Consider the following 27951-nt stretch of genomic DNA (forward strand, 5'->3'; position numbering starts at 1 on the left):
ATATTGCTCTTAAAAAACTAAAACATAAAGCGAAATAACACTTATTGTAAACGCTATAAGGTGTTGATGTATTTCCTGGGTAGTAAAAGTAAGTTGGTGATACTATAAATTGACAGTGATTTGGTTTTGGACAAATATTTCGGCACAGAGATTAGAGGGTGCGTGATGACGGATGGGACCACCGGGTGACTAACTCCTAACTAGGCTGGTTGACTAGGCCGATTAGGTTAATGACTTTGATTGCTGGGTTGGTAGCTTCGTGGTTTAGCGGCGTTGCGTGTCCTTTTACTGATGTGTTTTATTATATTTACTCATTGTTTTTTTGAGGTTAATAAAGTCGCCTATCGAAACATAAAGCATTTGATTGATTTTTCTTATTTCTTCAACAACAAAGATTTGTTCCCAATACAATAATTTTTACAACTAAAAACTGCGGATCTTAAAAGGCTTTCCTAAATTTTGGCTGTAAAAACTTCCATAACTCGATCAACTCACAAATAAATGACTGGGACGTGTTCGAATTCCTTAAATATTTATGTACAATATCCCGGCCATTCACAGAGCAAACTCCGATCATTCCCACCTTCAATAAAGCGTACCTCACGCACTTGTCCCGAACGGACACTTTTTTCTTCAAAAAACCTTCATAACCCACACCAAATACAATCTACATCACCTTTAACACCCTAATCTTAAAGTACAATTTTTAAAATCTAGCTGAATACTTCTAAAAACCACTAATCATTTACAAATGCATCAACTACAGCGTCTATGAGTTTGACTTTAGAGTCGAAAATCAGAATACTGGCTGTCAAAACAAGGTTCTACCTGTCGTCTGCCCCCTGGGCAGTCATTTAACGCTTTGGCGGCAGAACTAAATGCTACCAAAATAGAGATGCATCCATTGCTGAGTCACATAGCTAACTTCCACCTAGTTGAATAAAGAAGGAGTAATGTATATCGAGTCTGAACGGTGTTACTATGGAATTCGGTGGGTGTAATGACATAGTTGTGTAAGATCGATAGCTCGATCGGCAAGCACGTACTTTCCGGTGCTTTGCTGCGAAACCAAGTTCACAGAATCGAATATTGGATGGAGATAATTTAGACAAGGGATTTGCTGTTCAATGGAATAATATATTCGACATGAACAGTAGAACAATGTGAGATTACACAGAAATAATTTTGGAAAAGCTTAGTAATAAGATGTTCCATTTAGTTTGAAAGATGACACTTATAGATTTAATTTTAGATGAACTGACTAAAAATACTAGGAATAAGTAATAGGAGGAGGAGTAAGATCTATCAGGAGGAAAAATTTACAGGAGTACAAGCGTAAGGCGTCATTACAAGAATATGTTGATGTTAATATTTATAATAATTATTAAAATTAACACACTTTACAAATATATTATATTTATAAGCGCCATTATTATAATTATAGTAGGTAGTTCTTGCGAATCGCATCTATGTTTTATCTTATCTAAAGGCATAATTCACTAAAGTAGACCGAGTTCCGAGACCGTTCAGGGAAAATCCGATTTATGAAGAGCAAAAACTTTTCGTGTGGACATTTTTCTTCTTACAATTAATTTTTCAATAAATTTCAATATCAACTAGAGCCAACAGGAGTGGTCATTCCTCCATACAAACGTAGTCCTCGTTTTCCTCCGTGGTTTTTGAAGCTAGAGCAATGATTTTTTCAACACAGATTAATATTGTCAATATCTGTGTCGGACCGTTTCGCTTTTTTTGATATTTTTGTTTTTTATTGCGCTAGAGCCCTTCAAAAATGGCCAAAATGGCCTAATTGACTATGCCGCAATGAGAGGCGTGGTATTCAAAACTGATATCAATTAGCCAAAAAAGCAAAACGGTCCGACACAGATAATTTCATAATCATTCAAATTTCCAAATTTGGTTACGATTGGTTAAGATTTGGAGGAGGAAAAAGAGGACTACGAAACCTCGATTTTTAACATTTTTACGCAGGATTTTTCGCCTCAGCTGCAGTTGTCCCTATCGCACTAATTTTAGGGGCGGGTTCAAGTTTCTAAATACGTACACAGACAGAAAAGTGATGGGCAATAGTCGACATGTAATATCGATAATCTAGTGATGTGAGAAGTTATCGATACACCATAACAAAGTCGCGATTTGCTTCTTAGTAGGCGAAGTTAGTGAAGTAAGTAATACCTATTGCACTTTTGCCTCTGGGGAAACCGTTTAACACTATTATTTCTTGGTTCATACAAAGCTGAGTAGACGCACTTTTATTTAATAATAATTTTTGATTTCATATCTGTGGTAATAAACGCTTTGAATACATTTTTCTAAACATCATTCCGAATCCAATGAGGTATCACACCTTTGAACTTGTGCTATACTGTTGTCCCAAATTGGGGTTTCGTATTTATTCCGACCAGAATCAGGAGCTCCTCAAACATAGGTAGGTACCTAAATGTATCTAAATCTGACTCAAAAATAATAATCGGCCGAGAGCATGTCGGGCCATGCTCAGTGTAGAGTTTCGTAGTTACCGTTCTGTCAAAATAGGCCAAACCGGGGCGATAAGTCAGTATCATACGTTTACAAGGGAGTACAGAGCGTTTTACGTATTTTTAGATTTTTACTAAGAACAGAAGATTTTTTGCAATAACTCAAAACCGACTGGAGTCCGGTCATATTCGCTATATAGTTTTCATTGAAAGTAGTTATTAAGCTTTTGTTGATTTTTTTCATGATTTAGGAACGATGGTTCAAAAGTTAGAGGGTGGTGGGGATATTTTTCTTTTCTTTCGGAGCGATTATTTCCGAAAATATATAAATTTATCAAAAAATGTTTTAAGGAGACCTTTATTCGTTTTGAAACACCTATCCAAGGGTACCCCACACTATTGGGACTAAGCAAATAAAATATATATATATATATATACCTTTGAGTTCAATTGGCGTAAAGGAAATTTTAGCGAAAATGAGTTATATACGTATACAGTTTTAATACCTGGCTTAACAACCTCAAAGCTGTACTCTGATTGCCTAATCATGCATACCATACGATTAAATAAATAAATATACAGTTTTGTTCAGAAATCCAAGCGCTTTTGTTCTGTATAGTTAAAATTTCGATATCTCGTAAAAAGTTGACTTTACGACCCAATTTTTACACTATGAGCTTGCAAAAACAGCTTAGCTCAAGGGGCGTAAATGACCAGTTATTTTTTCTTTTTTTTTGTAATTAAATTATGTTGTAAAGGACTAACAATACTAACATGTCCTTTGTCGTCATTTAGCCCTTCATTTGTCATGATAATTTTTCATATCGTGTGATCAAGATGGTCGTAAAGGACATTATTTGACTATTAAAATTATTTTACTTGCCCTTTACGACCCGTCCTAAAAATGATTTTACCTTAAGTATACGAGGCGAACAAATTGTAAAGGACTTTTTTAACTTTTGTGTCGTTTAAACTTCAAATTGCAAACAAATAACATGGACGTAGCAGTATGTAGACTATCAAAAAAGTCGTTTTCTGGGACCTTTATTACTATAATGTAATGTTTGCCGTCAAATTTGAAAGCATTTACGCAAGAGTATTTTCCACAGTTATCTTTGTACAGGTCTATACATGCACGTAAAGGTCTATAAAGCCAAAGTGATAAATAGTTTTATGGGTCCTTTATTACCAAAATATAACGTTTGCCCTTCAAATTAGAAAACTCAGCTCAGTGTTTTTCCGCAACTATTACTGTGTTTCTCGCAGTGGAATCTCTTATAGTCTTGCGACAATAACATATGTACTAGTCTGTGCATAGTACACTCTGAACCTTTTCGACTCGCATTTCTTGTTGATTAGGAGAACGAGACAGGTACAAAATACAAAATTATTTATTTCATAAAAAAACTGTACATATAATTTGAGGGATGGTGTCTCCCGGTAAGCAATATACCTATGCCTGTGTTGGGAGGCACCGCTCTTCCGTTATTATTGAAATCTAACTAATACTAAGCTACACTATTTACAAGTCACAAAACATTTACTACCTATACTATTTACAAATAATAATTATATACTAATTACAAGCAATACATTAATTATAACTATTAACTATAAGCAACATAAAGACAACAATAAAAATATGTGATCAGAAAAGTACTCAAGCCTGCACGCGTGTGTGTGTGTGTGTGTGTGTGATGGTACTCATCGTAAAAGGCTCTCTGTTTTCTCATATGTTTTAGTTTTGAGCCATTTGGTTACAGTAGACTTACATTCATGGGATTGTTTAGGGTAAATGTTTAGGATTTTATTGATTTTATTATATATGAAAGCGGCTTTTGTGTTAAATTGTGAGTTCGCAAAGGTTGTTCTACATTAATTAAAGTTCGTTTTATGTTATAGTTAGGATTGTAGGTAAGGTGTATCAGCGATTGCCCATTGCCTCGCTCCTGACTATTTATTACCCGTTCCTGCGCGGTGGAAGTTGTTTTTTGTGCGTAATTTAATTATTTGTGTCATTGGTTGAGCTCGGCTACAATAACTAGTTGAAATAAAGAACAATGCTTCGTTTCAAACACACTCACAAAGTTTGGAACGTATCTGGACGAAGTGGTAATTAATACTTAATGACCGAATCGGTTATAATTAATTCGTTTACTTACTTGTTTCATAATATGTACATAGTTCTAACAGAAGATATTTTTAAGTGTTTGAAATTAGAAATTATTGCAGCTACAGTTAACAGGGATGAAATAACACAGAAATTACTACTTAAATAGGAATAAAAAAACGATTTAATATCTTATTGTTTCGTATTTTGAAATAAGACATCTTGAAAAATTGAAACTATAGAATTATAGTCTTTTATTCACTAAGGACGTTCCAAATGCTTGATATGCTAATTCTTATCATCGTTAGCTGATCTTATACTTCCCTTGTTATGACTAAAGGCTGTCATTTTATGATTAAAGGCGGCTAGTGTTAAGCACTGGGGCATTTAATTTACCTTCATTCCCGAATATTAGCTACTTTGTGAGCAAGTAATTATTTTATATTAGCACAATATTTTGAACCAATTATATAATTATTGTGCTTTCTTATTTTCTTTATTTATTTTTCTTCTTAAGTTAGGTTAATTATAATATGGATATAAAAGTAAAATATAAAAACACTTACAAACAATAAAAAAAAAATTATAAACACATTATAAAAAACCTAACCTAGGGTGCCGCCGGCAGCGGGGCAGGGCCCATTGTGCTTTCTTTATTATTACTATATTATTAGAAAAATATTAATAACAACTGTACCTAATCGGGTTATACCTAGCATCATTAACTACCGTTTGATACATTTTTAAGCTTCGTTATAAACTATGCTGAAAACAGTTAACATGTGTAGGTACCGTGGCTGGTAACTAATACACCCCGAATTTGGAATAAAATAGTCTCAGAATGTCACTTACGACCCGTACTAAACAAGATACACTATATTATCAAAAAACGCAGCATGGGTGTAAAGGACATTCATAGTGTTTTTGACCAATTCTATAGGACATTAACTTCTTTCGTTTTTAATTTATACATATAATTGCTAATTCAGGTTAAAGAGACTAACATTTTGAGTACTTTTTTAATACACATCAAAAATATAGCTCCTTAAACAACAAAAATAAATCAACATTTAATAAAAATCTCTGTCTCCTGAAAAATAGCATTTTGTCCTTTACGCCAATTGAACCCAAAGGTATCGAATATTGTATGGGAGGTATCAGGTCTGCAATTCTTTTTTAATAGTTTTTATTTTACCGTTCCGTCGCAATGCGTGATTCATGTATCCATGCCAATAAGTTGCCAACTTGCAGCTTTTTAGCACTTACGATCACGAAGCAAAGCCTCGGATCGGACAGACAGGCAGACAGACGAACATGGCGAAACAATAAGGGTTTCTTTAGTGACTACGCAACCCTAAATATCGGACCATTAATATAACAGTTATTAAGATTTTAATTTGATTGCAGGTTGTAGACGGATATTAGATTCAGTTAGGTACCTAAAGTCAAAAAGTTAAATCACAATAACACGGAATATGATTCGGTCGGAAATTGTGTTCTAATGTATGGGGAAGACAAACAAATTATAGCCAGCATTCAATGAATGTAGTATGATACCTTGGGGTATGGTGCTTTACGCACACTAGTGTCCCGACCCCTCCCCCTGACGCAACCCCCCCAAAAATAAAAATTAAACTGCCAACCGGGACATATTTCATGCTAAAAGGGGTGGGGGGGATTGCGTCAGGGGGAGGGGGTAGGACGCTAGTGTGCGTAAAGCACCATACCCAAAGGTACATTCATAAAATACTGGCTATAAGTAGTTAGTTTTTCAAAAAACACAATTTGACCGAATCAAATAAGTAAACGCTTAGTGGCGGTAGCGAGCTAACGAGTTACCACCGAAGAATAACTTTGTAGGTACTATAAGAAAAGAACTAGGTGTAGCAAAGCTATACCGGGCCGACCGCTTCGCGAGGCCCGTAAAGGCAAATGACGTGTGCGTCTGTGTGCGCGCACCACACACACAGGGATAGTCCTTCACTACGCAGCGCCGCCCCCGTCAGCGCGACGGCGATATTCACCTCAAAATCTCAAAACTGAGATCGGGCTGACGTCCTGTTTCGTCTTAAGGTTTATTGCACAACATATAACGTTGTACAAATAGCAGACTTTATGTCAACTGCCATCCTCTACCAGTACCAGTCAACAATAGAGTCAAACACAAATAATTATGTATGTAGGTACGAGAAAGAAAAGTTGATCGAATTCCAATGTTCTACGTGTGATCTTGTACTGTTTTGTTAAAAAGAAACGCTATTGACAAAAGGAGTGATGAAGGTCAACCCCAGAGATTCCATGCCAAACTCGTTCAGACTACCAGTAAATATTAATTCCAATGAATATGCCGTGGCCAGATCATAGGATTGATCATTCCATGATTAATTTGTTTATTTATTTAAACTTTATTGCACGATAACAAAATGTACAAATGGCGGACTTAATGCCTTGATGATTTGGCAATTATTTCATGAAACCACCCGATCTGCCACAAACGGTTTGCCACCCGATCAGGCAACATTGATGAATGACGGATGAAGTGATCCATTCTAAAGTTTCATGACTTGATCATAATTTATGATGTGGTCACGACAGATTACCTATATAAAAAATATTTACAAGCATTCTTGTCGAATAATTTGAGTTTAAAAGTGATTGATAAAAAGATCGATCAACGAAAATCCCATAGCTTCCAACTCTTCCAAGCCATACCCGTGGAGTTAACCAATAGTCGAGCTTGTGTTTGTATGCGCTGTTTGTGCGCGTGGGCAGACGCGTGACCTATTTAGCTTGGAACACAATTCATTCCGAGAAGAATTGTGTTCCAACTTAAAATTTTAGAAACCGGACTGCTGATATAGTCTTCTTAAGACTGAGGATCAAAATTTTCCAGTTTATATTTAACTCAATCAAATGTACAAAGGGGGAAAAATTTATTGAGGTATGCATGTACATAATTATATAACGAGAGGAATTCCGGTTCCAATTCCGAGAATTCCGGATAACTCTGTGGTTTCGTGTCACTATTCACTATAACATATACATACATAAAATCTGGCAGGCTGTTTAGGTTCTAAAAAGATTGACTGTTACACATTTTAAACATATCAACTCTCACTTCTGCTGTAATTGGTAACAATTACAATGTTCAGAAGTGACGGATTTAGCATCAGAGGTAGGTTCATCATAGGGTGAGATATTAAAAATTAAAAGATCTTATACGCACTTGTTATATTAACATTAAAGTGTTGATGTTGTCAAGATCATTTTGACGACCTCACTCGCTAAGCTACTTCGGCTGTTGACGGCTGCCAAAATTTCCAATAAAATATCTTAAAGGGTATAACAGACCCTTAAACTCTGAAGGCTAGTTCCAAAGTTAAAATTCGAATTCTTAGTGACAATGTCATCAATCACGTTTCTTCTTTGTTAAAGTCATTCTAAGCTAAGGTGGGCCAAGATTCAAACTGCCCTTACATTCAAGCAACTACATCTCAATAAAACTGTGGAGTACAACAAAACAATGCTTTAAATGTCGTAAAACTGGCCCAAGTCTAATAAACATGCATGGGATACTAGGCTTTATGTATCTAAGATAAAGATGAAAAGTGTGTGCATGGTAGTGATAGATAGGTTGTTCAGTGGTGTTTGGGATAGTGGACCCCCGAGTAGAACGGGTTGGTCCGTGTGGGAACGGTCGGCGTGAAATCGGTGCGTCTGCGTCGGGTGGCGTTTATATGGAACGAGACGACGGCGTAACGATTTGAAATGTATGGATTACGTTGGGCTAATGGCGTCACCACTGCATTGCTCGCCATTGGGTGTTCATCCGCACATCCTGGAAACCATGCAGATATTGCAGATGGTCAATGCACTGGAGGCCGATTTTTGAAATTCGACCGCCCGATTTCGTGTATTTCGTTCAATAATATCTCCACTACTAGGCATAAAAATTCTACCAATAGAATTTAAAACGAGTGGTCAATACCAATAAATTCCAAATTTCTGTCGCTCGTATTTCAAAAATCTGCATTTCACCGTTTTCCACCTATTTTCGAGTGACGAAATCAAGCGATCGAATTTCAAAAATCGGCCCCCTGTGCGATCGCAGAGAGGAATTTCCTTCTACGTAATTGCGGACTGTAGAATACCTATCAGATTTTCACACGAGAAAACAGATTATAATTTATCGTAGCAGATTTTCTACCATAAAAACTTCTTACCAATTGCAGTTTTTTTCTTTTTAAAAATGAAGGAATCTCTCCTTTAAGTAAAATGAGCCAGCTTAAGGATTTACGGTAGTTTCCTTCAGGGCCCGACTTATCGTTCCACACTGTATTAGAACCACAAAACAACATCATTATTTGTAATCGTAAATAAAGATACCTAAATATCGTTGGCTGTAAATGATGCGTAAACATTTTTGTTTTATTTCTATTGCGGGGACACTATTGAGACGTAATAACGTATTTTACGGATTTCTTTCATATAAAACTTAGACGCCGCCTGTATGTTTGTTTTATGGGAAACCATTAAGAACAATAGACATAACAGTTATTAGAAACTAGATATGAATATCAAACGTAGCTTTCTTTTCTGCATATATTTTCACGGTCTACTTTGATTTAATTGTCACGTCACGCAATTATGTATATAATATGTATAACTACTTATAGATATACTCATACATAAGGAACACAATAAATACAGTATAACATTACCGACGAATGAATCTGTTTTACTTGATTAATTTTCGCATACCATTCCTCGTTATTGAACATAAACTTGTCTCTTTTTTTGAGGGGCATGGCTCGTTAGCACGTATCGTAAAATGGGGAGAGTTGGGGGAAATTTGACTTTCAAACCTCGATAAAATTTGATTTTTACATGTGAAAACTGAAATGGTGTATATAATAAGTGGTTCGGACGTTTGTATTTTAGTTTGTATTTTATTTTGGGTAGTTCCATTTCATAACTTTGACGATAAAGAAGAAAACCCACCTCACCCCGTAGTGCCTCGTATTTGGGGTGCAAAGGTACAAAGGTGATTTTGGAAGATTGTTGGATCGTTTTTTTTTATTATGCGTATTACTATAGCCCCATTTTAAATTGGAATACATTATTTTTGTAGGAGTAGCCTTACAATCCCTTCTCACCCCCCTCTGAAACCTTCTCTCCCCATTCATAACTCAACTCTCCCCGCGAAACCTACTCACCCCGTTTTACGGTACACATCTCCCGCTTGCTAGGCGGGACTAAAGAGCAACTACAATTTGTACAATTTAAGGGCTTCAGTTTTGGAACGAGTTATAGTATCATTGGTTTTATACGTCGGCTAGTTTGAAATCAATAAGCACGCTGCAAGTTTAGGTAAGATGTAACTGGAGCAGAATGTCAACGTCCAGGTAATACGGCGCGTGGAGCGGCGATCCGAGTTACGGCGGTCGACGTGTCACAAGTACTTTATCTAGCCCCCAACCGGGCTCCTTAGCAACAACTCGGGAAGTTAGAAGATGAAGCCAATCTTTCTCCGGGACCACGAGGACAATGCCGTCCTCGAAACGTCGGAGGTATATTTTTAGAGCTTTAGTATACGCGAGTTGAGTTGATTTTAATAATAAGTTAAGAATTAGATCCGGGTTAGACATGGAACTGATGTGTCAGTGTCAAAAGTGACGTTTTTAATAATAATAAATCATTTATTTCACACTAAGTAAGTAGTAAGTTACACTCATATCTTGGTTAGTAAAAATATTCTAAAATAATGTATTAGTACAGTACTTAAAAACTACGAATTAATATTATGTACATCTACATATTACATATTACACTATATTACATATTACATATTATAACTATGAACTACATATTACATATTTTACTTATACGCTGAGTACGAACCGCTGAGTGAGTTTTTGGTTGAAGAAATGTGACTTTTAGTACTGACTGATCAGGCCGCGTAGCCAAGATGCCAATCGCTTACGCTCCGTAGCGATCGAAACGCAACTGTCACTGTCGCACTAATATGGAAGAGTGATAGAGAGACATAATGCTTATCGTTGTCGAAGCGATAGCGATTGTAACCTTGGCTAGGCCGGCAGATCCATGTTTAATCCAGATCTAATTCTATATCTACATATATACTTAACCTACGCCTACTCAACATCTTGCAACTTTGGATATTTCAATTTCAATGCTTTATTCGTAAAATATACATTTTACACGTCAAATTTGTAAGAAACAACATATTTAGTCAAATTATAATACGGTACTGAGCCAAAATCCGAAATGTCAACATCCAGGTAAGTTTATCGACATAGACATCGGCGATCTGTGAGTTACGAGGACGAAAGTCGGAGCTAGACAACTTTATCTAGCTGTCCGGCAGTAGGGTTCCGTGGGTAATGGATAACGGTTACCACGATAGGTATTACTCATGAAATAAACTACGTAAACGGATTATATCGCGAATAATGAATTGAAATACACCCCGACGTTTCGAAGGGTTAAAGCTTTGGTGATCAACGGGAGACTAAGGAAAAATATAATATTCTCTGTCAACGTTCGGTATCAAACTAACCACAAACAAAATTAATGAATATATTTTAACTCATTCACATTTTAATTTGAATATTAAATTTGTAGTGTGACTACTTACTTAAATAACACATTTAAAAAAAAATTAACTAGTTCCCAAATAATACAGTAAAATTATACATTTTGCGTTTGCGTCAAATCCGGTAGTTCTGATTTTTTGCAGGCTTGTTTATGATGTTGGCCCAATGAATAATCCAAGTTTGTGACCTCAAGCGCCGAACGCAACTTTGTCAAAAATCGAATAAACCGCAATTTTTTTTAGATTTGGGCGATTATAACCCTAAAGTACTAGTTTTTGATAATAACTTCCTAGGGCGCTTTTAAAGTAGACTAAATTTGCTACAATAAGACACTAAAATTGTCTCTGTACGTCTAATATTTTCCGAGTAAGCCTTTCAAAATTTTATAATTTTACATCAGTTCTTAGCTATAATATAAGGGTTAGGTTGGTAATTTATATGGAATTCATCACCGGCACGTTCTACAAAATATGTATTTATTTTCCATAAAAAATGTATGAATGCCTATTTTGAAAAAATATTTAAAAATATAAAAATTTAAATATAAAAATTTGAAAGGCTTTATCTCGGAAAATATTAGATGTACAGAGACAATTCTAGTGTCTTATTGTAGCAAATTTAGTCTACTTTAAAAACGACCTAGGAAGTTACTACCAAAAACTAGTACTTTAGGGTTATAATCGCCAAATCTAAAAAAAAATGCGGTTTATTCTATTTTTGACAAAGTTGCGTTCGGCGCTCGAAGTCACAAACTTGGATTATTCATTGGGCCAACATCATAAACAAGTCTGCAGAAAATCAGAACTACCGGATTTGACGCAAAAGAGCCAGGTTACAAAATTCGACAAAGTTACTGGATTAAAAACGAAAGACTTTATTATTCTCGTTTGTAAAGCTCTGTTTTCCGAGAATAGTGGTCGTCTCCATACAAAATAATAAGTACGGCTAAATATGGACGGAGTAGTATGGAGACGGCCGCTATATGATGACAATGGCACCGCTATCCTAGGAAACCAGAGCAAAAGGAACCATCTTACATCAACTCGTTTGATCTTCATTTGTTTTTTCAACAGATCTCGCTCAAACCAACACCGGCTCAGTCGATAATTAAATGTGAGAAGTACGGAACCCTTGGGGCGCGAGTCCGACTCGCACTCGGCCGGTTTTTTCACCAGATCTCGCATGAACCAACGCCGGCCCAGTCGATAGTTAAAAGGCATCGCCTCCCGTTTTTTTACGCGTCTACTAATTGATTGGTTTTCACCCGATTTTGTTCTCTTATCGATAATGTTTCCAAACTGGATTTTGTTTGTGGTTTTTTAGTTACCGGTGATAGTTTGGTCAGTTGTGTGGAGTCTCGATTGTTTTTGTTTATGAAATGGAGAAGTTAATATAGTTACGAGAATTGGCATGCTGCTGCACCTGCAACATTCTAGAATAACTAACTATGTACCAAGAGGGACTCAACTATAACCTCAAATATTGCAATGCTGCGCAAGATGTTTCACATATATGTATGTACAATTGTACATGTATGTAGATATTTATTTTAGCCACGCAAACTTTTATTGACCAATCGCAATTTTTTTAATAGCGGGAAATGGTGCATTATTGAAAACTGTGGTAGGGGACTGTTTATAGAGAAGGGAAAACTTTCAGTGATATGTGTCAGCGTTTTATAAAGTCAAAAATATATTGAGGGCTTCATCTGTAGATATACCGGGTGTTGCCTGTAATATGAGCAAAAAATTTAACTGTAGGCTCTACTCCTCATACTGACCAACATTTGTTCAGCGACTTTTAAGAATAGCTTGTGGTTTGATTTTTAATACACTTTAAAGTTTATTCTAAGACGCAATGTATTGCGAATTTTGTTATGTTTAAGGCGTGACAAGCAACGTTAATCACAGTGATATGGTGTGGCGATGGCGTCCATTGAAGATAATATTTATTTTGTATGAAAAGTTGTTGTCAATCTATGTTTTAATTATTTGCTCGTGTTACATGCCAAACCCGGTATAGATAAAGAATTATGGACGCCATTGAAGATAATATTTATTTTGTATGAAAAATAGCGAGTCTAATTACTTCAATATTTTTTAAAATTGTTGAACAAAAGTGTCACCGTTTCAGGAGTACAATCTATGTTTTAATTATTTGCTCGTGTTACAGGCCACACCCGGTATATTCCGTGGTTGGAATTGAATAAGTCGAATAAGGAGCTAACTTAAACTTTAACAAGGAAAACTTTGCAATCAAGCCCATACAAGAAATAAAAGGGATTGAGTAAATCAGGATTATTGAAGTAAATGATTAGGGTACAGCGCCCGCGGCGGTAGGCGGTGTGCTGTTAACATTCCACGCGTGCTCACACTCTTAAGGAGATGTTTACATACCTATTTTCTGGGATTGATTTTATAAAGGTATCGTTTTGATTCAGACTACATCGTACTCAATTAAACTTAAACAACTTGATAAAATGCCATGGATGCACTGAATAAATGATTATGATTACACCAGCATTAAAACTGCAGCGTGACATCAGGTAGGTAATACCTACTGCCGATTGTCAAAAATCCGAGCAGCAACAACCTTTTTAGTCATTCATAATATATAGTTATAATACATTGATGCTTAATTCTGATCTGAGATCGCATCTCTGAATGATTTCTCTAATTTCGTGTCAAACTTCGAGGCTCTAGAATACCAGCCAGTAGTCAGTCTAACTTATATAAGGAAGCAGAAAGATGAAATCTAGGCGAAGGAGGAGGAATAAGTCTATCTGTAGAGATGGACATCTGGCCACGCGTTAGGCGGACAGAACAAGGTCAGAAACAAAAGCCACATTACAGGCCAGCATGTACTGGGTCCAGGATAGAGCCTATTGGTGAAGTGTCCACAGTCGTCCCGTCCTTCAGCCATGAGGGTACAAAAAAGGAGAGAAGAATCCTACTCTTCAAAGTATCCTCGATGTTTCGTTCGTGGCATGAACCTGTTGAGATTGTGTAGCTAGCATATGAAGGAGATATTCAAATGTTGGGATGAACTCAGCCTTAAGGGCGAACGGTGGGCGTGCCAAATACCCGAGATTCGTTTGTAATATATTCCAACTTTGTTTTTTGTCTAAAACGATCTCCGAGTAACATTCGGGTCTACACCACTAATAAGGTGCACTATACGGGCTTAATAATTGGTTCGGTAATATTAATTATATTTTTATATGTAAAAAATTGAAATACATACATTCTTAACTAATTGCTATTGCTTTAAGAATTTTGATTTGTAAATTGAAAAGCTGATGTAAAACTTTATTTCTCCCTCGTTTCCACAATCCGCAATGTATATTTTTGACATGAAATTTTTCTCAAAAAATAATAGCTAGGTATATTTAAATTAAATCGATGTGCGTAAGAAAAAAACAAACTTACAGTTTAGGGTGTTTGAGTTACAGGAAATAGGAAAAGATACTATGAAATATTAAAGACTTTTGTCATTTTTTTACGATGATTAAAATAAGTAGAAAAGGCTTGGTCGGCATTTAGTAATATTTTATCAGCTTTAAGCAAATAATGATTGTTTTAGTGTTAGGTGGACCGTGGGAATAGCTAGCTAGCCCTATCTTATCCGAGTAAACACTTGAAATGTTTCATGCTTCAGTCAATATTGACAGTACATTCAAAGTAATCGTGCTCAATTGTTTTAGAAGATTATTCAGTGAGTTTTACAAACTTTTGTAATCTTGCGATGTGTTTGTTAGTAACTATGGGCGTAGAAAATAGTCTCTACATATATAAAAACATAACATGTACCTAACTCTACCTTTAATAAAAAAGAATAAATGAGAAAATTTACATGAACATTCAAATAAGATACCTAAATGTAGCTATACATAATATTCGTTTTCAGTGGAAAATATTGTAACGTAAAACGGGGTGAGTAGGTTTCGCGGGGAGAGGTGGGTTATGAATGGGGAGAGAAGGTTTGAGAGGGGGGTGAGAAGGGATTTTAAGGCTACTGCTACAAAAATAATGTATTCCAATTTAAAATGGAGCTATAGTAATACGCATAATTAAAAAAATCGATCCAACAATCTTCCAAAATCACCTTTGTATGAAAACCCCTCGCACCCCAAATACGAGGCACTACGGGATGAGGTGGGTTTTCCTCTTTATCGTCATAGTTATGAAATGGAACTATCCAAAATAAAATAAAAACTAAAATACAAACGTCCGGAACACTTATTATATACACCATTCAGTTTACATATTATGTAAAAATAAAATGTTATTGAGGTTTGAATTTCAGTTTTGACCCTACTCACCCCATTTTACGGTACTTAATTACAAAGAATTTAAACCGCGTATTTTTACATACAATACTCCAAAATTAGTATAAGCGATGTATGCAAAGTTAGACTCTGGCCTCGTTACATACATATATCCCTAGACTCTGGCCTCGTTACATACATATATCCCTATTAATCTATGGAGTATGAACTTGACGTAGCATTTGGCATGAAAACTTTGCGTAATTCGACTTTAGCAAAAATTGAGAAAATCTACTCCATCTCGTCAGCAAATAATTTGGACAGCAAGCCCGTGGTGTTTTTTTCCCGTCCTTTCATCCCTGTATGTGAGGAATGCGCTCGCGCAGGGATTATGCCCTCGCGCGCTTTGTGCCGCCGACCTAATATTTGCCACTTTTGTACCATGATCTCTGATTGAGGGTGTGTGTGTTTGATGTTCCGACACCTGGGAAGGTTTCTACAAACTTATTTATTTATTGATTTTAGGACAACAAAGGCCGTAAATAAAAGTTTTACATATGACTGGTTACATAACAGATGGCTAATAACCAATGATCGTACATTTCCCAGCATTTTTGGTGCAGCAGAGTGGTGTTAACGGAATTGGTATAGATAATTTCAACTGAAATGGTAAATTAAGGTTAATATTAACGTAATTATTACTAATTAATCATTAGTGTTGAAACTATTTATACCAATTCCGTTAACACCACTCCGCTGCACCAAAAATGCTGGAAAATATACGATGTCTGCTAATAACAGATATCCATTATTTGCATTTTACATAAAATAAATAACGTAAGTATAGTTATTTATGCTATGTATAGTATAGTATCTATGCTAGATATGTATTATTGTTAAGAAATAGTTTAAAAATGAATGTTCATCGTTATAGTTACGTGTTTGAGATTTTATAAAAATGTAAGTGTTACGCCGGCCATTTAGATTAGATGGTCCAACTTGAAGCGACTTTCGGTACATTGCGGTATTTGTCCGATCAACTGAATTCATTGCATTCTGTAGTTATCAATGTATTGAAAATTGCATACAATTTCCTAGGACCTAATACCTAGGATGTTCTTTGTACTGCCTAATATCCTGTGCCATAAATTTGTGTTTTGTGTTTTTTGTACAATAAAGAGTTTATACATACATACATACATACGGTCGCGTCTACAACGTACAGGAACAATCCAACAACTTGTATGGTTTCAGTTTTATATTCGTAATAGGAATTTTTGTTTAAAGGGGCCCACAGATTACCAGTTCGCCGGACGATATTCCCCTCCTTAAGCATTTCCTTTCCTGATCTGCATTTAAGTAGTCGATCAGTTGCCGATGGCGCAATTCACACTTGATTTATTATAAAATGAAGAGCCTATAACAATGAACGATAAACAAGACAAACATAAATTTCAACATGTCGCATGAACCCCCAAAAACGAGACGGAACCCAAACTAGCCCTACAATGCCCTATTATTCATAAATAACATCAAATAAAAAAACCTCAGACACAATCGCGGGCGCATGTAGATAAACCATTATACAAACACAATGCTATCGCCGTCTCCTTCACTCAGCATAATTTCAATGGCATTTTTTATCCCCATTTCATTTGAATTACTTTATAATGTCGTTAAGGCTTTGTAAGTTTCGATTTCTAGAGGTTTTCGCGTCACGTTTTTTTCTTCGTTGATTTTGTCGCTAGAATCTTTTCTATTATGTTGTTTGTGGAATGATGCCGGACTCCGCTGTAGACACGTTTCGGGCTCGAAATTAACATGATCATAAATGGAGTGACGATCCTTATGAATGCTCGAGATCACTACTAAACTGACACTTGAAGAGGAACGCTTCATGTCAATCGTTGAATTGGTTATTTTATTCACTACTAAAGAAATCATATCTTTTTTGTCATTTGGATACAATTAGATAATTTAAATCACTTGTTATAAAAAACAACGCAGGGCAGTTTTCATTCAGTTTGAATTTGACTTTATATAGTTCACAATGTAAATGAAATACCTAAAAATATTATAAATAAATAAAAAACCTGCCTGCCTATAAATTTGTATGTATAAAACGTTGATTTGATTTCTAGATTATTTATTCGTAACTAATGAACGTTAAACTATTTTTTTATAACAATCTTAATCAGCAAATAAACAATATCGTACTACGACTACATCATATACCTACTTACCACAATAAAGTAAACAACACACACGAAATAACATAATCAAGCAATAGTTAACCTCATAATCAGCGGTATTATAACGTTGCCGTAGGTCTGATTATCCTGGAGTATAAATTATTGGAATATCATAATTTATTTTTCAACAGATGATTAGACTGCCGTCATGGCGACGGGCAGCCTTCACCTTGGAGTAGGTAACTGACACGTCTGGTGAGGTAGGACCTTACTAAAACCTTTGATACATTCGACTTTGGATTTATGATATAATACACTGCTGCTCCATAAAGCACTTGTGTTAGAAATGTACTGGTTGATGTAGCAATGGATGTTGAAGTAATTAATGTAATATGTATATTTCACGACATAATATGAATAGGTCTTGGCGGTGGGGGCGTGGGGTGGCTCAGGGTAGTGTTATGAGCCTGGTACTCTACGTGACCTCTACAAGGGCGTCTTTTCGGTTATAAACCCGATTTACCCGACTGTGTAAGTGCCTAATTGAATAACCATTCAATTCAAATTGTTGTTAAGGGGAATTGGATCAAAAGTCATGATTGTATTCTGTATACCTAAGTATGTAGTATACAAGGTGTCCCAAGAAGTAGTGATATACTGAAGGTGGGAGGTAGGGAACCTAGAGGGCTATCTGAATCACCCCCATGTATGTTCCGCGATTTTTCGTATTTTCGGAGTTATGATTTTTTTTTAATTTTTCACCTATGCCAAATGCTAAAGCCAAACGGTAATTTTTTTTATGTGATTTTATTTTTTTAAGGGCCCTTGAAGTTGTGAACATACTGAGTAATTTTATCTTTCTTGGCATAATTTTTTTTTTTAATTCCATTCAAAGATCTAACGATAGTAAATGTTACCATACTGAATTGGCCTATCTATCAGCTTAGCACACAAAAAAAATCAAGCATCTACCGCAATAATTCACGTCACCATAAATAAAAATCTCATCGTACTCGGCGATAGGTGAAAAATTAAAAAAAAATCATAACTCCGAAAAAAACGAAAAATCGCGGAATATACATGGGGGTGATTCAGATAGCTCTCTAGGTCCTCTACCTCCCAGCTTCAGTATATCACTACTTCTTGGGACACCCTGTATATTAATACGATCATAGAGAAATATAAGTAAGGAAAGAGTGCTAACTCCATACATTAGTTTTCTTAACAAAACGCGAGTTATTTTTGTAGTCGACATCTAGCGCCAATCAGCGAATTTATCAGTACGCTAGTTGACAATTTTCATCTAATATTATAACCGGATTAACCGGAACTCTATTTAAACTCCTTCTGCATGCTTGTAATGTTGGTTGTAAATGGTTAGGTAATACATTTTTTTGTCAGTCGCGATACTCGTGACATCTGGTGTCATGTAGCGGTACCTACTGCTAAATCCAGTATTTGACGCTAGATGTCGCCTACGAAATAACTTGCGTTTCGGTAAGGAAACAGATGTATGGAGTTAGCACTCTTTTCTTACTTATATTTCTGTATGATATGAATAATTAACGTGACCTAGTTTTTCCTAAAAGGACTTTTTGCTTTTGGTGTTGTTATGAGCCAATATTAAGATATATTTTATTCAAATACTTAGAGTTACAAGGAAAGTCTGCAGCGATTTTGATAGCCCACGCAGTACAAGTGTTATTTATACTTCATAATTTCATAGAAGATTGATACAAATGACACTTGCACCGCGTGGGCTATCAAAATCACTGCGGACTTTTCTCGGCCTGACTCTATCAATATTTCCGATAACTGATGAATATGATTTCTAATAGTTCTAATGAACAGTAACTATGAGAGGGTTTTGTTTTCATTGAATATGCAGGGCACTTAACATAATCGCCTCACCCGCTAGAGAGACACGACGCGGCGCGACGGAACTGCCATAAAAAAACCTATAAACATTCGGTTCCGATTAATAAAATCTATGATCCATCGTTAATACTAGTTTTATCGTTTATTGCTGTTATTATAATTTAGTCTATTTTTATTTCCTCCGATAGTTTTGCGTTATTAAGATAAATAAAAGACTAAAGGAGGACGGAAGGAGAGAAATAAAGGACGGGACGTCAAAACTTTGTTTATTCTTGTAATTACTTTAACACGATATGTATTTGAAAAAAAAATTGAGTCAGGGATTTACGCACCATAAAGATATAACAGAGCTCGAAAACTTGGTACCCTTAAACACTCATATGCTATTATATCATTGCAAGTTCAGTGCGTGCATAGGTACGCTAGTTGATGAATTTAATCGTGTACATATAAACAGAGCCCTTTTTTTTTTGTTAGCCTGGTTAAATGTCCCACTGCTGGGCAAAGGCCTCCCCTCGCTTCCACCACTCAACCCTGTCTTTTGAAATTTCCCGCCAATCCGGACAAAATACGTCCAAGTCGTCCCGCCATCTCCTTTTTGGTCTGCCTGCACTCCGGCTAGCACCGTCTATGGTGTTCCGTGGGTCCCACTCCGTAACCATTTTGGCCCACCTTTCAAGGTGCATGCGGCAGACATGTCCAGCCCAGTCCCACTTAAGCTTAGCGGTCTTGACACCTACATCTACAACTCTAGTTCTGGAGCGCAGTTCCGTGTTTCTGATTCTATCAGTCCTGCGAACACCCAGTATACTGCGTTCCATCGCTCGCTGGCAAACCTTGAGTTTGGACTTCAAAGCCTCAACAGAGCCCTAAAGTACTTTTTTAATTTTATCGAAATATTATAGTTTGATAATGCTTTTATCTAAACGCGAACAACGTGGTCTACAGCGTTGACTAAAACAATAAAATTTGAATACAGAAAAGACATTTAAGGTATCTAAACGAGTTATAAGATTTTTTTGTGTAGGTACCTAGTTAGAACGTTTCAGACATTTTTCAGCGCCCTGACGTTCCAGATATTAGCAAGCAACTATGTATCCATGATAAGTCCCAAAAACTACACATTCACGATTCTAAAATCAAGAATTGCCATGAATATGAAGTTCACAAGGAGTAAAGCGCGGAGGCGGTCGGTAAAAACGCAGACCACCCAACGGCCGGCCGCAATACCTACATACATAAGTATACGGCTAAACATCTCAGTGTCACCTTATTATATATTAAATATATGTGCAGGTTTTATTCATTAGATCATTGGCTACTATAGTCCGTCTAAACTTACTTTGCACCGATTTGAATATAACAAAGTGAGGTAGTGAGATTTTAAACGTCATATTTTCATAGAAATTGTACATTAGCGGTGACAGTGCCATACTTTGTCATTGCCAATGCCGTGCAGAGTTATCTTGGTCCGACTCTAGAGTCGCCGAGCTTTTTTGGCTTAGAATGAAATTAGCCATTGCCTAATATTTCATCAGCATTTACTTACTTTTATTTATGTATCTTTAGTCTGTATTTCTAAACCATATACCTTCCATAGGCAGACTGTTTTGTACCGTAAGTTACAGACAAGCCGTCTCCGTTTGGTTATATCATCTAAGCTTTTTCTAAAAAAAATTCTAATAATACTAAAAAACGAAGTATCCTATCCTATCCTTAAAATTTCCACAACTCTTAAAATACTTTACCCTGCGTATTACAGATAGAAACTCATACTTCAATGGCGGACGCATTCAAACTATTTGATTATTATGTCGACAGTTGACAGGCTGACAGACTGTATTTATAAATAACAGTAAAATGTCAGTTGAATACCGGTGAATTTGTTGCATTTAAGCTTTTGATAAATTTCTGTTTTAATGCATATCGATTATGAATACTTTAACAAAAGGCAAAAAAGAATTAAATTCGGATGACCTGGATATGAGAATTGATCGGTTGATAGACAAATATTGTAATGTTTGTAAAGCCGACAGCAAATTACAAGTCCATTCTAAAATTAATAACAACAACTGCGCAAATGTTTCGAAAAGGAATACATTTGCTTTATATACGATATTATCTGACCACGAGACCTCTAGTGCTCACACATGCTCCATAAAAAGAGATGACTACGTTTCTAAGTTCCAAAATTTAAGTGATTCTGATGACAAAAACGGACACTGTAATGTGCGAGTAACTTACCATGATATTAATTATAATAGTAATTCGGATACTGACAGTGATTTGAATTTATCGACAGCAAATTATAACCGCCTGAAAAACAGTGCCACTAAGTCTTATTTAAAATTCGAGGATCAAGTCAAGCATGCTGTAAACCTGCAAACTTCATTCGCCAACGAAAACTCTAAAAAATCCTACGCAGAGAAAACCACTTACTGTCGACCTATGCCTAGCTCGTACGATAGACATTTTTTTACTAAAGTGATGAATAAAAACGCTAAATTGCAGACGCTTTTAATCCAATATGTGATTAGTCGTCACAGAGAGAAAGAAAAAGAAAAGTGGAACAATTATATTAATAACCAATCTGTTCGAGGCCGATCCGAGTACTCGTCACCATCTGTGTCTGGAAAGCCTTTTAATGTACTAAAAAGTTGTGAGAAGTGCAAGCAAAATAACAGTCCTTATCCATACCATGAAATAATTTATGAGCCTAAAATTGCAGATGACGATCAAAACCATCCAGGTGCAAAATATTCTAAGATGCATGCAGCTGGTTATGATATTAAAAAAAGCAGAGATGTGCAAACTCACATCACGTTTGGAGCTTCTAACATTAGTAAAAATTATATGACTAACGAATCAGATTCAGAACTTCAGACTACGGACAATGAGACCCATGCTATGATAAAAGATATAAATGACGTGGAAAATATGACTAAAACAACAGAAAATCATTATGCGGTAGTAGAACCTGATTACGCCCTCAACAAAACGAGTAATGCAGATACGACGTCAATAAAAGTTCTTGAAGACAAGCTTGATACTATAATAAACTTATTGAATTCATTCGTATCAAATTTTCAAACGAAAAACATTTTGAGTGACAAAATATCAACAAATACCTTTGTTATTGACGGGAACCAACATGCAGCTAATATTGCGACTTCAGTAGAGAAAAAAAATAAGAACAAAATAAGCATCGTTGCCAACGTTATGACCAACACTTCACTGTGTGCTATAGATTCTAACCTCTCTCTCTCACATTACTTGATGAATATGAGACTGAACAAAATATTTAACGAGGAACTAGACAAAAGTAACAAAATAAGAAACGAAATACTAAACATGTTGAAAACGAACCGATCAAGAATTGAATTAAATATGGAGATACCTACAAAGGAACGCTCGACAGAAGTAACGGATTCGCTTGCTAAAACCAAACTAGGATGTCCAAGCAATGGCGTAATTGTTGAAGACATTTCATATCGGCAGATGCCTCGGAGTAGACCCGATCGGAGAATAGCAGTAAATACCGAGCCTCTGGGCTTGCTGACACTGCTGAGACTGTCCACAGAGGCGGTAAAACAGATCGTGTCCTTTATACCAGACATAAGTTGGTATCTCTCAAGGGCTTGTCGTCCTGTGAGTGGCCGCAATGAGTACGTGTGCAATATTTGTGGTGCGGCTTTTGCGCGCCCTTCCGAGCTCGGGGCGCACATTTTACGCCATGATTTGGGTCAAAGCAGGTAAGAATTTGAGATTATACTATGTAGTTGTATTCTTCTTCTATATGAAACCGAAACTGTAATAATAATCTAATCTATAAACTGTAGTAATCTATAATAAAATTGTGACGTGTAATATGAAATAATATTATAAATAAATGAGTATGAGTATGAGTATGAGTATGAGTATGCGATACGAACATATTTTTACATGTTTTACATGCCGACAAGCGCATATGTGTGTATTTAACTTTCCTCTGCCTCTGTACAAGTGTTTTGAAACCAGACTTCAGCATTTTCAGTAGTTTCCTTATTATTACCTATAGGTTGGTATTAATACCTATATATGATAATGTAGGTATATATAATTAATCCTATAAGTTAGAAAAAGTATACATTTATGATTAGGTACCTATGTACTTTTTCGGGTTCCGTACCCAAAGGGTAAAAACGGGACCCTATTACTAAGACTTCACTGTCCGTCTGTCTGTCACCAGGCCGTATCTAATGAACCGTGATAGATACAGTTGAAATTTTCACAAATTAATTGATGTATCTCTGTTGTCGCTATAACAACAAGTACTAAAAAGTACGGAACCCACGGTAAGCGAGTCCGACTTGCCCTTGTCCTTTAACTTGTTTTTTAACTTATAAGATTACTTTTGGCCATAATTGGCATTATTTTTAAAAAATCTCAGAGAATACAGAAAAAGGCATGTGTGAACACATTGCCCAAACAAAATATTCAGCATTGTAGCAATATGTCGCTTACGTACGTTAGTCTTGATTTATCAGATAAAGCTGGGAATCCATTTCTATTAAACACTGACGAAAAGTCAGTTTCCTATCGTTGTCGTTACCATTAAAGGATTTATAAGCTCTATATTGAATAATTTTGTTTTGTAAATTTGCCAGAAACTGCAGCATATGCCGCCACACCGTGGACAGCCAGCGTCCGTCCCAGCTGTTCCACTGCCGGCACTGCGGGCAGCTGTTCACGCGCGCCTACTGCTGCGAGCTGCACCAGCAGTGTTGCGGGTGCAGGTCTAGGGACGCGCCGAGCCGAGCGCTGCTGAGGTAGCAGGTTACCAGTAAGTGCATTCTCACTTCCTGAAAACTGTGTCTAATAGTCTCAAGACGGCAGCGAGCACAGCTTAGGCAGCGGCAGCGTAGGTAGCGCTGAGGTAGAAGTACTCAGGGCGGAACCGATATAGAAATACCTGTTAATATCGTTCCAAAACGGTTATGTTATTTCGTTCCTTCAAGAACAGGTTAATTGATGGAACGCGAACTAAAAAAATCTTATCGGTAAGACGAGGGAACGAAATTTTATGGATTGAGTTGGACGATATAATCGCGGTTAAACTCAGGAAACTGATGCATTGTATACCTAAGTTATGTAAGGTAAAACAAGCCATTGTAGACACATTTTTTTTATTAAGTTAGATCGTGACTGAACGACAAGTAGGGACGGGACGAGACCAATACGAAGCGTATTTGGGTACCTACCTTTTTAATCTTTATACATACCTACTTATAATATTTATTTTAGATTTTAAATTATATCTTTGCATGGGTGCATAAGTGTGTTTTCTTGTCATAACAGGGAGGAGTGGGCCGTGTCAAACGGTTAACCCAACACGGATTCATAAATTGCCTTTTGTAATTGTGTTTATAAACATTACACCTTAATATACACCGTGAAATTTTAGTGGTTGTTTTCCCGCAACGAAATGATTCTGCTATCGATATACAGTCGATGTGTAATTTTTTTTTAAATATTGTTAAGAAATGCCAGATTTATAAATGTGTCGAACGAAACTCGAAAGTGACCTAACACCAGTAGTAGCACTGCAGTAGTACCTACCTTATTCTTTCGAGTGAATGAAACAAAATAACCTAAAAAGTAGTTCCATTTATTTTTCCTTCACACATTTTACGTGCAGTTAGTTTGCAGATCCTTAAAAGTAAACATAACAAGTTAAGATCAAGCTTTTAATGATCAAAAACTTAACAAACACTTAAACTTCCCGATACCGCAATAATTGTTCGAACTGCAATCCGCCACGTTCAATACACAATCACCTCTGCCCTGTGCATGTGCTGGCGTTTGAAACTGCCCGTGGTTAAGCAGCCGCTGTGTTGCGGCGACAATTGTTCATCCGTGTGGAACTTGGAGGTTTAAAATCCCCCGAAGACGCAGCGACTGTAAATGGTCCGGTACGCGTAAAGTCGCCGGGCGGCGTGGGAGTCGTAGTTAGCCCTAGCGTACAGCTGCACCATCGCGACGTACTCTAAATTAGAATATTCGTAATGTCGATCCATTTTACTAGAAATAGCAGTGATGACATTGACAGGATCTGTTATCACATTAGTTTAATAAGCGAAGAGGATGTAATTATTCGATTTACCAAAGTTGACACAACGTAATGGCAATCATCAAACTAATAAAAAGGCTTTATTTCAACTGTTAATCGTGAAGGAACAGTCTAAGTAAATTTTAATTTCAGTTGTCAAACAGTAAAGCACTCTAGCCTGTTACACAGTTTAAAAAAGTAACATGTGCTTGTTTATTTGTTTATCTGTTTACAATATCGGGAACTGTCGTCGACTTGCAGTTTTAGTGTGTTACTATTGTTTTTCGCTTGTTCGAGTTTAGGTTATTTTTTTGTATATTTTTTTTTTGGAAAACAGTTTATTTATAAGTTTGTCTATCATAATTCGAAAGTACTACCGACAGCAAATCGCCCTGCCGCGGGAAAACAACCACTAAAATTTCACGGTGTATTGCCATTGTTGGACCTTCGCATATATTTATTATATCAACATATCCAAAAATGTATTAGAATTTTTTGCCCAATGGGCCGACCATCCCGGCCAGTGGACAAAATCTTTTCGGACATGTGAGAGCATAATGAGGGACCGTCGAAGGCTCTTTGTAGACGCCGACTTGCATTTATCATGGTTGTGTGGCCATTAAGGTGTAACGACCATAAAATTCGGTCGATACGTCTCAATGATGCATGCCCTAGGCCCAATTATGTCTAAAAACAGCATAATGACATTATAGATGCTCCGTTACAAAGAAATCATTTTTGATGACGCATTTACGTATTGATTTCTTATAAGAGAAGCTTATGAATGGAAAAGGTACCACCCATTAACAAGGAATAATCACGCTAAGGGTCTTTAAGTACACAATACTGACCAGTATTCAGTATCGGAGTTTCATTCACGCTCGCTACAATTCTCTTATTCCTAAAGAAGTTTTTTCGCGATTCCGGCCAGTCCGGTGTTGTCCCACAGAGGTGTAAATAATAAGGTGAGATACAAAAGGTTTTTTTTTGCAGCACGTCTCGCCCCCCGGGCGGTAGGAGTTAGCCTACTAATTTATATACCGTTAAATATTTGGCACGCCGCCGTAAGATCATGTCCATTCTATTTGTTTAGGTGAAATTGTAAGTATTGTAACTGGACGTGGGAAGCGAATAAAAAAATCTTTTTACGCCGAATTCAATTCTGTTAGGTTTTGTTTTATTGCTTTGTTAGTTTGAGCAACGTTTATGAAAGTGAGGATATTTTCTCACAGTTTTTTTTTGCTCCTGCGTTGTTATCTGTCACAAAAAGAACCGAATCGAAAACAGTGTTTTATTCAAGAAACTAATATTTGTCATTCTAATCTCGGGGCACCTTGCGTCGCGTGGCAGCTTATCAATTATTTGTCAAACCCCCCCTTATCATGCTCGAAACTAAATGAAATGTTTACGTGTAAAAACCGTAGATAAATGCGCCGTTTTTTGTCCAGAGATTAGCGTGTCGCCCACTGTGCGATCACCTGTATTTATTTAGAGATTATGAGACCACAATGCGAGATTGTTTTGGGTAATTAATGTTAATGGTTTCGGTGATATCGTTGGAGACCTCAATTTAAAGAAGCAACTGGATCCTTTAATCTTGCGATGAGTAAAAAGTTGTTGGGTAGTGATTGATTATAGTTAAGGGTACCCAATTAAGATCATATAAGATATATTTTCGTAGCGAGATTGTGTGTTTCGTAGGTATAACTTACAAGCTTTTGCGACTTGATGTACCATTGATTGCATATATGTATGGAACGTCAACTTGTATTCTACTAATAATACAAATGCGAAACTCTATCTGTCTGTTACATCTTCACACTTAAACCGCAGAACCTATTTAGAAGAAGATTGGTATGGAGGTAGTTTGAGGGCCTGGGAACGACATAGGGTAGTGTTTATCAATCATCATCATTCATCATTATTTCACGCAGTCGAAGTCGAGGGCATAAGCTATATTCTATACAGATGCATTATTCCAGCGTAAACCAGAGACATTGGTTATTGAACTAAACATTTACTTGTAAGTATAAGGTTTAGTGCCCGGACTGGTTTAAAAAGTCTTAAAAACTTTTCACAGATTTTTAAAATATATTTTGCGCCAGATATGACATACCGTATAGGCAAATTACATTTTCATCTCTCCTGTTCGGAAAGTTCACCTTTCATAGGCTGATTGAAACTTCATTTGAAATTTCATTTCACACCCTAGGGTGGAAAGTAATTTTTTTTTTTAAATTTTTACTTAGAGCAACACCATATTATTCAGTTAAAAGCTCTTATATTAATAGCTTCTGCATG

The 27951-nt window shown here is 36.3% G+C and overlaps 2 protein-coding genes across 3 annotated transcripts in view; one reads left to right on the plus strand and one right to left on the minus strand.

Annotated features, from left to right (window-relative positions):
• Nucleotides 1–27951, minus strand: part of LOC134671689 (protein prickle-like) — a 209489-nt gene that overhangs the window by 27599 nt on the left and 153939 nt on the right. The window lies entirely within an intron of this gene.
• LOC134672131 (uncharacterized) lies at nt 21447–24392 on the plus strand. The gene is made up of 2 exons (XM_063530039.1): nt 21447–23314; nt 24209–24392. The coding sequence occupies exons 1-2, from the start codon at nt 21495–21497 to the stop codon at nt 24372–24374; spliced, it is 1986 nt and encodes a 661-aa protein (XP_063386109.1). The 5' UTR covers nt 21447–21494; the 3' UTR covers nt 24375–24392.

The sequence above is a fragment of the Cydia fagiglandana genome, chromosome 16 (genome assembly GCF_963556715.1).
Source record: "Cydia fagiglandana chromosome 16, ilCydFagi1.1, whole genome shotgun sequence".
Classification (NCBI taxonomy): Eukaryota; Metazoa; Arthropoda; class Insecta; order Lepidoptera; family Tortricidae; genus Cydia; species Cydia fagiglandana.